General features: G+C 38.2%; 1 protein-coding gene across 4 annotated transcripts; it reads right to left on the bottom strand.

Moving 5' to 3' along the window:
• Positions 1–9,054: 9,054 nt before the first annotated feature.
• On the bottom strand, positions 9,055–16,655 carry LOC143031739 (uncharacterized). Of its 4 annotated transcripts, none has more exons than XM_076195965.1 (3): positions 16,499–16,655; positions 14,926–15,020; positions 9,055–12,364 (listed from the first exon to the last, which is right to left on the bottom strand). In XM_076195965.1, the coding sequence occupies exon 3, from the start codon at positions 11,835–11,837 to the stop codon at positions 10,929–10,931; it is 909 nt and encodes a 302-aa protein (XP_076052080.1). In that variant the 5' UTR covers positions 11,838–12,364; positions 14,926–15,020; positions 16,499–16,655; the 3' UTR covers positions 9,055–10,928. The 4 variants fall into 4 exon arrangements, with proteins under 4 accessions (XP_076052080.1, XP_076052081.1, XP_076052082.1 ...); XM_076195966.1 differs by lacking the exon at positions 16,499–16,655 and adding an exon at positions 16,238–16,487; XM_076195967.1 differs by lacking the exon at positions 16,499–16,655 and adding an exon at positions 15,305–15,683.
• Positions 16,656–16,882: the final 227 nt, after the last annotated feature.

The raw sequence follows: 16,882 nt of genomic DNA, 5'->3' as shown, positions 1-16,882 counted from the left end.
TTACTGCTGCCAACTTCCTGGCTCATATTTTGCATTGTACAACAATATTTGCCACAGTTAAATTGTAAATTGACGCTGAAAATATTGTTGTTGTTGTTGTTGTCGTTCCCTAGACTGTCTGTCCGAGCAGTCCCGTCTCCCCAAGGAAGGCCACAGCCGAAACTGGGTTTTCCCACAAATCCTTTATAGAGTGTATGTTGTGTTTTTTGCGTGCATGATTGTGTATAATGCAGTCTTCCATTATGTGTTGTATGGTATGGGGTGAAGTGTTACATCCTGGGCAGCTGTTCACAACACGGTCGTCCAGCCTCTTCTGGTAGCTTAGAAGTGCTGGGTGGTGACCGCATCGCAGTCTGGCCAAGTGGACTCTGTCCTTTCGTGGGAGAGAGGATTCAGAAGGGTGGATATCAGGGGGTCTGGCATGCAGCAGTGTGTTGTCTTTCAGTGTGTTAATGGAGCGGTGAGTGATATGATTATGAATATGTTTCCGGAGGCTGGTATTTGGTGGTTGTGGAGGAAGAGAAGAGAGTATCTGTGCGTAATAAAGGTCTTTGGGTGTAGTTTTAATGTTTCTTGGTGTGTGTGGGTGTTCTGCTATGTAGTGTAGCGGGTGTGATGTGTTTGTGGTGGCTGCAGCAAGTGTTTGTGTGCCTCTCATGTCGAGGTGGTCCTTGACTTTGAGGACTTTTGTTTCATGGTGTAAATGGTCTGTAGGTGATGCATTTGTGCAGCCTGTAATTGTTTTTAGGGCTTTGTTTTGTATGATTTGAAGGGTGTTGTGGTGTGTCTCACTGAGATTAGGAGCCCATGCAGGACTCGCATAATTCATCACTGAGCGTATGCATTGTTTGTATATTGTTATATTAGTTTCTTTGGATTGTGGTACTCCCCCAGGTAGGCGTAGCTCCTCCTTGGGGATCGGTGCCATCTGCGTAGAGCTGATGGCCAGGGGTGGTTGCTGCTGATTGGCCCCCAACTCTTGGGGTTGGGGGGTGGTCCCACGACGTAGACGTTGCAGCTCCAGGACCTGAAAATATTGTGTTCAAAGTGTACGGCCATTTCATCAACTCAACTAAAAGAAGAGCTCAGTTAAAGGAATTCAATGAATTTGTAGAAGTTTATAGTTGCACTCCGTTGTGACTAGATGGTTTTCTTTCTTACTAGCTATTGCTGGGAAACCCAAAAAGTTATTTCCAGAGCTTAGGTGAAGAGGAGTGCCCCAATGTACTATGGAAGAAATGCCTACAAATTGTCAGAGATCCATCTTTAGTCATACTTTTAAATTTATCTCAAACTCTGCAGGTGTATTCTTTTTAGTTTTAACAGTACATCTTTGGTGGTACACTGCTTAAATAATGTAGTATAAGTAAAAAGGTACATAAAAGCATTTTTGACTGTGTTTCACACATCAAACAAGGAAGGGATGCTGGGATGTCGTGTTGGGAAATAGTGCTATGAGACGAAGGGAGAAGGAGCCAAGTGACACACATACCACCACACTACATCAGAGCTCACCACCACCACTGTACTGTATTTCATTGTGTGCTGTACTTAACTGTAGTTATCCATCACTTTACACTAAATGAACACACTCTAAGGTTATATTAACATTGCACTTGGCGCTAAACACTTAAACCTACATAAATGTACACTGTGTACTTTCTTTACTTGTTGTCGTCAAAGGTGGGGAAATTTTGTTTTGGTGTTTCTGGTGTAACTTGTAGTGTCTATGAGTAAGATTTACTGGGTAAGCTCATTGAGGATTTTGAAGCAACTGACACATCATCGGAGATCTCTGCTTCTTGTTGACTGGAAGGTCAGGTGATAGGGTAACCTTAAAGTAATCGGTGATTTTTTTCTACTGGATTTCTGTGGCCCGTTGTTGTTTCATTAAAGGGTGACAAACTATGCATAGCATTTCATAACTTTCAACCAGAGGTCCACCAAATCTGTCAGCTAGGGCCAGCAGTGTGTCTGTCACAACAATCCCTGCTGCAATTGACGGTCCGGGTGCTGCTGCCGCCTCTCCCTTTTCCACGAGTGGGTCGAGTGAATTGAGCCCTAGCACAATTTCACCTGTTTGGTGATGATAACCAAGCAGGTCAGCATCCTCTTCTACCCAGTCCTCCAGCTCCTCTACTGTACAGGAATAGAACCCTGTCCAGCTACAGCCAACATTCCAGCTACCTTTAGTGCCTCGAATCCCTCAAAATCACGAGGCTGAGATAGAGTTTTTTCATAGGCTTGCACCAGGCATTCTTAAATGTGGAGAAAGCCACTGCTTTCCAGGCCTCTGCCCAGTTATAAATCGTTTCCTTGAAGTTGTATTTCTTGAAATTGTGCAGCATTTTCCTCCCACTGTTGTCCTCATAGCCTTCATCATAAGTCCCATCCTCGCTGACGACGAGCCACTTCTGCAGGTAGAGATTGTAAGTCTTAGACTCGTTTTGCACATTGGATAACCCTCTAGTCCATAGACTGAATCAGGGCAGTTGTGTTTGGTGGCACTACCACTATAGAGGTAAGGTGATTAATTATTTAATACAAACATAATTTATTATCTTTTGAACTCTTCGTAGTCTGCAAGGTCGATGAGCATTTGTACTTTTTGTCTATCATGCATTGTCTTATTTGAATAGTCTTTCAATCTAATGTTCCATATCATGATGCAGTGTTCCATAATCTGGAGGATAAATATTAGTTAGTTTTGATGCCATCATAAAAAAGAAAACTGGACAATGCACCCAGCCGCGAAGCACATACACCCCTGCAAATTGCCGTTGTCATCTGGACTAGCATGAGTTGTATATTTGCTACTGAAACGCTGGACGTGGGCGATAAAGTTCAACTTCATCGCAGCGTCGAACAGACGCTGTGACCTCATTACTTTAGTCTCAAGTGTCTTTAGTCGCTCTCACCAGCTTGTCCAAAGCGAATAAATGCAACGCCGTGTAAACAACGCTAAATATATGAAATCCAAAAAATCATAAAGTATGAAAATATTAGATATAGAATATAAAACTTAGAATAAAGATAGGAAAACAGAAAAATAGTTATGCATTTTTTTTTTTTTTTTTTTTTTAAGAAAACCTACATATCCGCCTAGCTAATGTACGTATGTGGTTGGTTAAGTGCAAACACTGGTTGAAAGATAAGGGAATTTATTTCGTAGGTCTACACGCGATCACGGTAGGAGGGAATCTACCTCCAGGCGATGCTTGGGGGCCTAGCCATGATATGGCCACGCTTCCGTGACCCACTTTACAAAGGCGGAGCATGCATGCCGACAGGAGACCTTTTGATCCATATCTAGGTCGGATGCAAAAAAAAAAAATCATATTAATAATAAAACAATAAATAAAAACTATAATAATGTAAATAACAAAATACATAAATAAATGCATAGGTATAGTTAAATAATAAACAAACAGGTAAATAGTAAATAATAATAAATTGAACATATAACTAATAATAAATTAAAATCAGACAGACAAATGATAAAACAAAAACAAATAATATAAGATAAATTATAATCATTACAGCATCTTAGGTATTTATCTAAATGATTCTTAAAGCTTCGAACTGAACTACATTGCACTACCTGTGCAGGAAGTTTATTCCATTCATTAACTACACGGTTATTTCCGGACAGTTTGAGACCATTGTTTCTTGTCTGATTCTCATTCAATGTGAAAATTTTGTCACTTTTGATGTTGTCAATTCCCTTTAAAATCTTAAAGACCTGTATCAAGTCACCTCTGAGTCTACGCTTTTTTAGGGAAAACAGATTCATGTGTTTTAGTCGATTTTGGTATGATTTATTTTTGATATTTGGAATCAGTTTTGTGGCTCGCCGTTGTACTTTTTCCAGTCTGTCAATGTCTTTAATGAGGTTCGGCGACCATACAGAAACAGCATATTCCAAATGTGGACGAACTAACGATTTATATAGCTTGTTAATGAATGATGGACTTTTGAAATCAAAAGGTCGCGCAATCAGTCCCAGAATCTTATTTGCTTTCTCAGAGGCTGAAATACACTGCTTGGATGATTTGAGATCGTTACTGATAATTACGCCGATATCTTTTTCACTATTCACTTATGTTAACGAATTTCCAAATAACTTGTAATCGTACTTACTGTTATTTTTACCTATGTGCATTACCTTGCATTTACTTGTGTTAAATTTCATTAGCCACTTTTCAGACCATTGCTGTAATTTATCTAAATCTTCTTCAATATCTAATTGGTTTGAGTGATCATTTGCCACTCCGCACAGTTTTGTATCATCAGCAAATTTGGAAACAGTAGATTTTAGTCCATGGTCTATATCATTTGTATATACTATGAATAGAAGTGGCCCAAGAACGGAACCCTGATACTCTGTTGTCAGGTAGATCCCGTTGGCTGTATAATACAGACAAGCACATATAGGTATATACATAAGAATAAACAGAAACAAGAGAACAATTACATATAATGAGGAATATGCGTGCAAAACGGTTAAGGGTAGCGTTATACTAAATACCTTAATGCTATGGTATATATACTTGAAAACAGCGCTTACGCTTGGAGCGTATGCCTAGCGACGCACATAATCGGTTATATAATTGTGTATAGGGCACTTATATAATGTAATTACTACAAAGGATTACTTATACAAAACATTTACAATAAACATATATTAAGATTATGTACATGTATTATAAATGAGTATTACGTATACAATAAATATATGCAATAACTAAGTAAAGAGATGAATTACTACACTTGTAAGGTACTTGGTTTTGTTGTGGACGATCCCGTTCCTTCGAATGTTTCTGGGTCGGTCCTTACACCTCCTCCTTTCTGAACACTGGCAGCAGCAGCAGCAGCAGCAGCAGCAAGGTCCCTTCCGTTCTAGTTTCCCTCCCTTCCTAACTTCTAATACTAGCCCAGCCGTTCGGGGGGAGTCTCTCTCACGTTCACATTCGCACCTCCACATACACGTGGTCCTTCCTTGGTACTGTCCAAGGTCTATATACCAAGGTCCATATACCTTGGTACTGTCGACCCACGCCGATGCGCGGGTACTCCCCCCTCTGGGGGTACCAACATTCGCGCCCCTTTGACCCCCCCCCCCCCACACACACACTCCATCTGGGGTGCCAACCGCCCGACTCAGTGTTGCCGTAGAATTTTTTTCTGCGGAATGTAGAATAGTGACGACATCTGGCAACTGCCTGTAGCAGTTTTTTCCTCATTCGCCACTTGGCAAAAGATCGACATAATAACTACCTATATAGTATGTAAATGTTCTTAATACGGATGTTATAAGAAGTAATTAACAAATTGTATTCATTTGATTGATGAATGGCTTACTACAAATATAATTAGCAGACATAATAGGGTAATTTCAAATTCCTCTTTCCGTAGAATAAAATTCCTCATAGAAAATTCAGCTTTTTACGTTGGATATATCTTTCCTTATTATGTTTACACATATTTCTGAACATAACTGTGCAGTGCACTGGCAAATTATTGTAGAAAATATGCAAACCGAGGCAAAATGCATTCGAACTATGAAGCAGAACTAGTCAGTTTTGTGGTTGCCTTCCTAATAGCCGCACTTCAAGGATCACTCCGAGACGAGCCCTGCCTATTTGCTAGTGTGTTCAACTGATCTAATTTTCTCTAATACTACTGCGTGCATAACGCACACGAAATAATAGTCCTCTAAACAGTCAAAGTATCACAAGTAAGTAATCTTTCATGAGTGTACCGAATCTGACAAAGTTACCCCTTTATAGTAAATTCATCTGAATGGAGGGGTGGGGCGCACTCCAAAGAAAATGGAATGCATATCTTGAACTTATGTATTTTAAAGTTCATGGTCTACTTCAGATTATATATCATGGCTAATAAACGGAAGCTGAGAGACGCATGGCTGGAGATGGAGGAATTCAAGCCATGGTTGGCAAAGGTAGATGGAGATCCAACAAAAGCTTATTGTCTGACGTGTCATTAACCTTTGCAAGCAATCTGACGACGGTAAAAAGACACATGGTAAGGTGCTAATGCTGTTAATCTGTCCAGATAGGGACCATTGTAAGACGTCCTTTGGTTAGAGTGAAGGCTTGATAAAATTCGCAAACAACATGAATTATCATTTTGTTTGCTTGTTTTCCTCTGGTGTGACATCACTTCCTTAATTAATCGTGCCATGTTTTACAGAATACACAGATTAATTCATGCCGCCAGTTCCATCCCGGAAGATCGAAGAGAACATCCGGGTCTTAGTGCACAGATCAGCTCGGCATATATTTTGTTGATTTGCTTTATAGCTGAGCATAAAGTGCCCTTCCTTCTTGCTGACCACATGACTGACCTCCGCAAAGCAATGTTTCCTGATTCTGCCATTGCAACACGACTACGCATGAAAAGAACAAAATGTACTGTTGTAGCAAAAAAAGTAGGGTCTGTTATCTCAGAGGAAATGGTGTGAGACTTGAGGCAAAATAAATTTTCTATTCTTGACGAGTCAACAGATGTTAGTGCGACAAAATGCTTAACAATGATTATGAAATATTATGATGCAATCAAGGGTGCCATTGTTACAAGGATGCTGGACCTAATCAACATTTATGGTGCAAATGATGAGATGTGTTGTTCGACTGGACTGTCACTATATAATATATTGGTCAATACATTACACACTCACGCTATTCCTCTCAATAATTTGATTGGTTTCGCTGCTGATGGTGCCTCAAACATCATGGGGGACTATAATTCTTTGAGTAGCAGGTTGAAGCAAACATTTCCAGGAATTAGTATATTTAAATGCATTTGTCACTCCCTCCATCTTTGTGCATCACAGGTGGCTAAAACGTTCCCCAGATATTGTGAAGATGTAATTAGAAACATATTTTGCACACAGCGCCAAACGAAAGTATGAATTCAAACGTTTCCAGACATTACTAGAGGTTAAACCACATAAAGTGCTCCATCCTTGCCACACCCATCGGCTGTCACTCCAGCAAGCAGTAGAAAGAATTATAGAACAATGGGATGCATTAAAAGAATATTTTGCGCTCATTGAAAGACGAGAAACTGAGAGTAGTAACCAATATTGTAAAAGATCTAAGCGACCCCTCTGTGTTTTTATATTTGAATTTTTTGCAATTTATTCTACCAACTGTGACAAGCTTAAACTTGTTGTTTCCAAAGGATACCCCAACAATTTTCCATGTACATGACCATCTTAACAAACTATACAAGACAACATTACAGTATTTTTGCCGTACGGAGTTGATCAATAGGTCTCCTATTTCCACATTTGATCCATCCCTGGATAGCAACCATGCTCCTTTAAGCAACATATAATACTTAGGGGCATATGTTCATGCCTTACTGCAAAAACCGGAGTACAACAGAAATGCAGACTTTGTAAAGGATGTGAGAGGAAGATACAGAATGTTCATGATAAAACTATGTGAAGAAATAAAGAAACGATTCGACCTTAGTGATCCTCTGTGGGAAATGACATCATATTTTATTCCTGAAAAATTCATTGACCCACGAACGCGTGATTTCATGCCTTCTTTGCACCAAGATCTAAATAAACAGGTCAGACCGTTTGAATTATTGGGCGCAGCTTCTGACGTCATTAGACTGGGTCCGTTTTCTCTTTGTGAAACACTGAAGAAAACTGTGAAACGCCAAGGAAGACAGGAACTATAATATTATATATATTATATATATATATATATATATTATATATCATATATATTATATATTCATATATATAGACAGGAACTATAATATTATATATATATTTTATATAATATTTGTCAGAATATAACTAATTGCGTGGAGCGGTGCGAGCGAAGGCAACAACATACCCGAACGACGCACCAGCTTCAACTGACAGCTATAGGACCCGCGAACCCCACTTTGAACAGCCAGGTGACGTTCACGGGCCCGCTGCGCCAACTCCCTCGAAATTCGGTCGGAAGTGGTTAGACCTGTTATTCCTTAGATCTTGCTTTGCACCCTATAGTTCAATGTTTGCCACGGATATATGAAGGAGAGATTCAAACACTTGACAACAATTGGAGAAGCTTAGACAGTGTTCCATTGCCCACTGAGGTAACAGAGAAAGCAGGAGAGCCAATCGAATTTTATAACAAGCTTGCAACTGTGAAATACGGTGATGAGTATCCCTTTAAAACTGTGGCTACATTTGCACTACAGATATTGGCTCTGCTTGTCACAAACACGGCCGCTGAACGGTTGTTTTCTAAATTACACCTAATAAAAACAGATATAAGAAATAAATTAAATCTTGATTCCGTAAAAGCCCTCTGTCACACATCTGAAGCAGAGGACAAGGAGCTTGTTAAAAGTTTAAACCATCCGGGTCTATGTTGAACTGTACATAAACTAGCACGGATATTTCCTACATATTTACATTATGTTGATTACTAACGTTAACTATTTTGTTTAGAAGTTATAGCTTAGCTGTGTATATATTCTTTACATAAATATTTTCATTAAATCATGCAGTGCCACGTAAAAATCATTTTACTATACTTTGTGAACATTTAATCATTTACATATCATCTTTATATGATGAAATAAATTATCTATATGTTCATATGTTCCGTTTAACAAAAAAAATTATTTGATGGAGCTAGTGAATGATTGTACACTCAGAATAGAATTTGTAGGAGACTCAGTACAAGGACCAACAAGAATCTACCAGTGAATAGAAAATTAGAAATTGTGGGAAAGGATGACAAGGATGAAAACTAACAATAGAGAAGTGTCCAGGGAATATATGGAGGTAGAGGAAGAATAGACAGGTTAATAACCAAGAGGTGCATCAAGGAAAGAATTGAAAAGTAAAGAAACAATGAGTGTTAAAAGTAACCTATTATATATTTATATATATATAGATTTATTTATATATATTTATTAATATGTACAGTCCAAAACTAGAAATACATCCAGTATTCCCGCACTGTTTGTGAATGGGGGAAAAGGAGAAACAGTAATGAAAAAAAAGTCTGAATTACTGCCTTATTTCTATAGCAGTGTCTTCACGAGGGAACCAGAAGGAAACATACCTGATACAAATAAGGCATTCCCTATATCTAAATAATAGAGAAATAACTGAATGCTCTATAAGGAAAACTATAAAAAAGTTGAAGTGGAGTAAATCTCCTGGTATAGATGGCTTACTTCCTTGGGTAATTAAGGAAGCTGAAGAACTGATGGTTGTACCATTAAAAATGTTATTCAAATGATCTTTCACTACTCATAAGGTACCTGAGGATTGGAAAGTGGTGAACATCACCTCTATATTTAAATATGAGGACTGGAGATCCCAGAAACTATAGCCTGGTTAGCCTCAGAGCAAATAAGTAAAAAAGTTAAAATGTGTGCAATGATCACAAAATAGTCACTAACTTTATATAACTTAGGAAGAACTGGCATTTGTTTTTCAGCTCCCATGGAGAGCTATTGCCACTGTGCCTGTTTTGTATTCACCTAATTCTAGGTAAATAGTGTATCCCTGGATGAAAGGAGTAACAAGAAAGATGCTTGCATGTGGAGGAAATTAGCTTTATTTCTACTGTAAATAGAGGGTTCAGTTAGGTATGTCTTGGACATGTAATTATCTACTGCAATGGAATTACTCTGAACTAGGCTTAATGCTTGATCAGAAAAAGAACACTCATACAATGAAATGAAATTGTCCACTGATGGATAGAAAAAAAAAAAATGTATATAATCCTTAACTAGAAAATATGATAAAAAAAAACATCAAAATCTGTTGCCTGTTCAGACTTGAGAATGCTATTTGGGGACATGCAGTTCTTTGGGAACAGTACAACTACATAATGCCAAAATGTATAAACAAACTGGCGAATAATTAGATTGAGACAAATAGTCTCCTCGCAGTCAATGTCTGGATCTCCAATTGGCAATTTGTGGCTGTAGGTATTGTAATCTTCTACCTCTGTCTAGAAAATATGCCTCTTGATAGCTAAAATTATTAAAGTTTTAGTCTTACTTGTGACTCATGCCGTTTAATCTTGTTTCATATCATTTAAACAAGGAATTCAATCTAACAACAATGAAGCCTTGTTACCTGATATTTTGAAATATATCTTTATAAAGTAATGGCCTCTTATGAGAAAAACAGGAAATCATCAGCATCAGTAGATCTTTCTTGCTCACAATTTGTTCTCCAATATGGCGGCATATTTATGATTATGTCACTCACATTTGTCAACAGGTCATGCAACATTTGAGAGACCTCGTTTGTAAGAAAGCTGAATCACTCAGGTCACATTGGAAAGGTTACTTTTCTGTGGGGTTCATCATGTGATATTTAAAGCCATTCTTTTGTCAGAAAACTACATCAAACTGGTCACATATGAATGACTTCTATCCAGTGTGGGTGCTTATATGTCTTGTAAGAGCACTCTTTAGTGATAAACCAGAATCGCACAGGTCACAATGAAAAGGCTTCTCTCACATGTGGGTCCTCATATGCTATGTTGATAGAACCCTTTTCTGAGAAAGCAGAATCACACAGGTCACACTAGAAAGGCTTCTCTCCAGTGTGGGTCCTTATATGCCTTGTAAGAGAACTCTTATGTGAGAAAACAGAATCACACAGGTCACAATGAAAAGGCCTCTCTCATGTATAGGTCCCCATATGTTGTGTGAGAAAACCCTTTCACAAGAAAGCAGAATCTCAAAGGTCACATTGAAAAGGTTTCTGTCCTGTGTGGGTCCTCATATGCTGTGTTAGATGACCCTTTTGTGTGAAAGCAGAATCACAAAGGCCACACTGGAAGGGCTTTTCTCCTGTGTGGGTCCTCATATGCTATGTTGATAGAACCCTTTTCTGAGAAAGCAGAATCACACAGGTCACACTAGAAAGGCTTCTCTCCAGTGTGGGTCCTTATATGCCTTGTAAGAGAACTCTTATGTGAGAAAACAGAATCACACAGGTCACACTGAAAAGGCTTCTCTCCTGTATGGGTCCCCATATGTTGTGTGAGAAAACTCTTTCGTGAGAAAGTAGAATTGCACAGGTCACATTGGAAAGGCTTCTCTCCTGTGTGGGTCTTCATATGCTGTGTGAGGTGACCCTTTTGTGTGAAAGCAGAATCACAGAGGTCACACTGGAAAGGCTTCTCTCCTGTGTGGGTCCTCATATGCCTTGTGAGAGAAAACTTTTGTGAGAAAGCTTCATTGCACAGGCCACATTGGAATGGCTTCTCCCCAGTGTGGGTCATCATATGAAGTTTGTGGTGATTCTTTCGTGAGAAAGCTGCATTGCACAGGACACATTGGAAAGGCTTCTCTCCTGTGTGGGTCCTTATATGCCTTGTGAGGTAACCCTTTTGTGAAAAAGTAGAATTGCATAGGTTACACTGGAAAGGCTTCTCTCCTGTGTGGGTCACCATATGCTGTGTGAGGTGACTCTTTTGTGAGAAAGCAGTATCACACAGATCACACTGGTAAGGCTTTTCTCCTGTGTGTGTTCTCATATGCTGTTTGAGATAACTCTTTTTTGAGAGAGAAGAACCACAAATGTCACATTGGATTGGCTTCAATCCTGTGTGGGTCGTCATATGTTTTGTGAAATAATACTTTTGTGAGAAAGCAGAATCGCACAGGTCACATTGGAAAGGCTTCTCTCCTGTGTGGATCCTCATGTGCTGTGTGAGGTTACCCTTTCGTGAGAAACCAGAATCACACAGGTCACACTGAAAAGGCTTTTCTCCTGTGTGGGTCCTCATGTTTTGTGAAAGAACACTTTTGTGAGAAAGCTTCATTGCACAGGCCACACTGGAACGGCTTCTCCCCAGTGTAGGTCATCCTATGAAGTTTGAGGTGATTCTCTTGTGAAAAAGCTGCATTACACACATCACATTGGAAAGGCTTCTCTCCAATGTGGGTCCTCATATGCAATGTGAAATTACTCTTTTGTGAGAAAGCAGAAATGCACAGGTCACAGTGAAAAGGATTTTATCCTGTGTGGGTTCTAATATGCTTTGTGAGACCATCCTTTTCTGAGAAAGTAGAATCACACACATCACACTGGAAAGGCTTTCTCCTGTGTGGATCACTACATGATCTTTGAGTTGATTTTTATGCCATTTGAAATCACCCTTTTGTGATAAAGGAGAATCACACAGGTCACACTGAAAAAGCTTCTCTGTAGTGTAGGTCATCACACAATATCTAAGATGACTCCTGATATAGCTCTGCTGCAGATGTCACACTGAATCCTTATCATTGTATGATATGTATGGAATCTATGGATACTTCTTCCAAAGAAATGGTGATAGATACCCTCATCCTGGAAAAAAAAATATATATATATAAGATTGACATCTAACTCGTTGAAAATATGTAATACACAGTAATAGGATAGTGGATGTTTCTTATAAAGGATTACAAAGGCGGAGCATGCCGACAGGAGACCTTTTGATCCATATCTAGGTCAGATGCAAAAAAAAAAAAAAAAAATCATATTAATAATTAATAAATTAAAACTATAATAATGTAAAAATAACAAACAAAATACATAAATAAATGCATAGGTATAGTTGAATAACAAACAAAAAGGTAAATAGTAAATGATTATAAATTGACATATAACTAATAATAAATGAAAATCAGACAGACAAATTATAACAAAACAAAAACAAATTCTTAAAACTATCCACTTCTTCCAGTCCCCCTCAATACTCGCTTCAAGCCTGCTGCCACTTTCTCCCCTTGCACATCTCATCACCTTACTTTTACTCACATTTATCTTCAGCTTCCTTCTTTCACACACCTTCCCAAACTCTGTCCCTAACTTCCTCAATCCCTCCTCTGATCCTACTACAAGCGCAGTGACATCAGCAAACAACAACTGGCTTATATCTCACTTTTCTCCATTTTCTTTAACCATCTCCAATCCCTGACCCACTACCCTTGCATTTACTTCTCACACCCCACCCATGTATAAATTGAAAGCCAGGGCAACATAACACATCTCTGATGAAGTCCCACCTTTACCTCGGATCACTCACTTTCTCCATTTCTGGCTGCCTCACCATATTCTTTCTGTGTTTCTTAACACTCAGTTTCCACTAACCACAATTCTCTTTTCCATCCCTTAGTAAGAACCAATACCGGTTGAAATGAGGGGACGCTATGGGTCATGATCAATACAATTTTCAACAGATACTGGCTATGTATGACACTGTTGGTCAATACACCTCTGTAACAACCTGTATACTTCTCAATGTATTTCCACACTAATCGAATCACTTCAGGGTTGATACACCCCCTACACTACAATTTTGTAACTATGCACTCCCTAGGGCCTAGACTAGCAATTTCGTAACTATGCACTCCCCCCTAATGGTGTAATTTAAGATTTAATGCACTCCCCTAGCCTCCATTTTATTGTGCCTGTAAGCACCGGCGTCTCAACTCAATGTGAAGCTCTGATCTGTTGGCAAGCATGCCATGCCCAGCTATTCATTCAAATGCCTCAAGGGGAGATTTCCTATTATAACCTACCAATGCGATAGAAGCCATAAGAATCATCTTTCAATTGGAATCCTGAACTATATGGCAGAATTTTTTCTCCTTCGTTTCTGATCTATCATAAGGCCTATATGGTAGTTACTTTTCGAACGAGGCTGATAATGTCACTTCCTTTCCGGGACGGAAACCATGACGCAAGCAAACTTCATCACTTACACAAAAAAATAATACATAACAAAAGTACAAAAAATAGAATTTCCAGCCTTACAGTTTAACCATTAAAAATGTTATTCAAACTGTCTTTCACTACTCATAAGGTACCTGAAGATTGGAAAGTGGTAAACATTACCTCAATATTTGAAGAAGAGAAAATGAAATTTCAGAAACTATAGCCAGGTTAGCCTAAGAGCAAACAAGTAAAAACGTTAAAATGTGTGCAATGATGACAAAATAGTCACTAACTTTATCTAAATTAGGAGGAACTGGCACTTGTATATCAGTTCCCATGAAGAGCTATTGCCACTGTGCCTGTATTGTATTTACCTAATTCTAGGTAGTGTATCCCTGGATGGAAGAAGTAACATGAAAGATGCTTGCAAGTGGAGGAAATCAGCTTTATTTCTACCGCATTAGAGGGTTTAGCTAGGTATGAGTTGGTTGGTAATTAATTATCTACTGTAGTGGAATTACTCTGAACTAGGCTTAATGCTTGATCAGAAAAAGGACACTCATATAACGAAATGAAACTGTCCATTGATGGATAGAAAAAAAATAAACTCATACTCCTTGCCTAGAAAATATTATAAACAGAGCATCACAGACTGTTTCCTGTTCAGACTCGAGAATGCTATTTGGGGATGTGCAGTTCTTTGGAAATAGTACAACTACATAATGCCAAAGTATATAATCAAACTGTTGATTAATAAGATGGAGATAAACAGTCTCCTCCCAGTCAATGTCTGGATCACCAATTGGCAGTTTATGGCTGTCTGTATGGTAAACTTCAATCTCTGTCTGGGAAATATGCCTCTTGATATTTTAAATTATTAAGGTTTTAGTCTTATTTAAGACTCATGCTGTTTAATCTGGTTCATGTCACTTAAAGAAGTCAATCTAACAACTATGAAGCTTTGTTACCTAATATTTTGAAATATATCATTATCTTTGTAATGGTCTCTTATGTATGAAAAACAGAAATCATCACAATGAAATTACAAAGAAATCATCACAATAAGCTTACATGAGGACCACAATGCAAATAAGCTTACATGCTTTTTGTGTTATTCTTGGCATTTGTAATTGTTATTTTGAACTATGTGTTCTTTTCTTTATCTGCACTTCATATATATTGACTCAATGCAAAACAAAATTACTTACTTTATTTCTTTCTCATGATTTGTCCTTCAATATGGCAGCATACTTATGATTATATCACTCAGTGGTCAACAGGTCACCTGACCTGTGCCCAGTACCTAAGTAAGATTACATAAGGGAATGTATAATGGTAAGTTTGTAGAGAAGCACATCTTTACAATATAGCAAGAGAGAATTGAATAACAAATTTGAGTACATCAACATAATAAACATTTTTTCTTTTGCAGAAATCAGTAACAGAAGAAGCTGTTAAAAATAATACACTAAAGAACATAGTCACAAGTGCTTGAGATGGTATCCTTGTTTTGATGGATACAGAAGTCAAAGATATTAAAATATAACTTGGTCTAACCTACCTATTATGCAATTAGTAATGCAGTACCTGTAATGCTAGAGGTCATCAAGATCATTGTCAGGGATGTTGACAGCAGGTTTTGGCATCCATTTGGACTGCTGGGTATAGAGGAGCTTTATAGCTTCAAGAAAAGCATGAACCTCAGCTACATAGAACTGTTTCAAAAATATGATGTCACTTGAAGTGGGAGAAAACCCAGTACACAATGTAGTCGCCACAATTGTGTCATTGTCAAACTGACATTAATGGGACTGGACAGATGACATGGCATCTTGAACCCACTGTGGCTTTGTTTGGTACTATATTTGCATTTAGTAATTTTTTTTATTGATTTCTACCAAGAAAAATATATGTTACATTGATGTATTATAATTTACAGATTTATTTTCAATTTTCTATTGCTATATTGTTTAGATGTGCATTTCTAAAAAATAAACAGGTAAAACTGCTCATACTATAATGCAATGACTTGTAATATATATGACTTGGACTTGAGGAGTGAATATCATAATTTTATATCCAAGAATAATTAGTGCACAATAAATTCAGAGTGAACTTCATGAATTCTTTACTTTTGGACAGAGGAAGACAAGATGGAGCACCATTCCCTAATAAGAATGCAAGAAAGCAAACAGGATACACACATTAATAAATATAAAGACGCTTGCCAGTCTCAGTTTTTTTATTCCAATTGCTACTGATATTAATATTAATTTCTGGTAATTATACATAGGGCTCAAAATACTCAAAATGATAAAAACTAGCCAATGATATAGGCAACAATTGCAGCTGTGAGACCAGTGAAACTTTTCAATATACAAAAATGTCTGCCAGTTTCAACTTTCTAAATATCGCTATCACCATTACTATTAATTTGCAATAGTTCCATATGTGCTTCAAAATATTCAATGATAAGAGGTAACCGATGATAGAGGTAAAACTGCTGCTGTGATACCTTACCTGACCTACCCCATTGATAAAAATGTTCGCCCATTTTTCCGCCAATAGCTACCGACGTAACATTAGTTTGCTGGAGTAGAAAATTCTCAGAATGATAAGAGCTAGCCGATTATATTGGTAATTGCAGTTGTGAAACTGACAAACATCTTGATAAATACCCACAAATTTTGCTTGCTCACAATACCAAATACAATGCCAAACGAGAATTAAAGTGTAGTAAGTGCCAAATGCAAACATTACGCATGCTCTAATCTACCTTACCATCAAATCATTACACTTAATTAACGAATTCAAGAAGAAAGCACTTATTTGGCCTGTACAAAGCACAGCCACGAAAACAAGATCTACTAATAGCTGAAATGGTGCAAATGGCATTTGTAAACAAACAGTACTGTGGTGTGAATGTGAGTGGATGTGGCGCGGAGAGGGACGGGCGGTTGGCACCCCAGATGGAGGGCGGGGCGCGAATTTTTTTCCCCACGAGACTTCCGGACTCAATTGCATACAGCCAATCAGAGCGCACCTGACACCCTCGTACGCCAGGCATCATACGCGCGCACGTGGTATTTGTTTCGCTTTATAGTAGAGTTTCAAAACATTTTTCATGTGCAGAATTATCATATTCCCCTTTATGACTAACTACCT

The sequence above is a fragment of the Oratosquilla oratoria genome, chromosome 12 (genome assembly GCF_046742065.1).
Source record: "Oratosquilla oratoria isolate Oo_2021 chromosome 12, ASM4674206v1, whole genome shotgun sequence".
Lineage (NCBI taxonomy): Eukaryota > Metazoa > Arthropoda > Malacostraca > Stomatopoda > Squillidae > Oratosquilla > Oratosquilla oratoria.
This window is presented reverse-complemented; position numbering and strand designations above follow the sequence as displayed.

What these genes read in the sequence shown, in the direction of transcription:
- LOC143031739 (XM_076195965.1), bottom strand. Translation starts at nt 11,837, where the DNA reads ATGAAGCTTTCTCACAAAAGTGTTCTTTCACAAAACATGAGGACCCAC.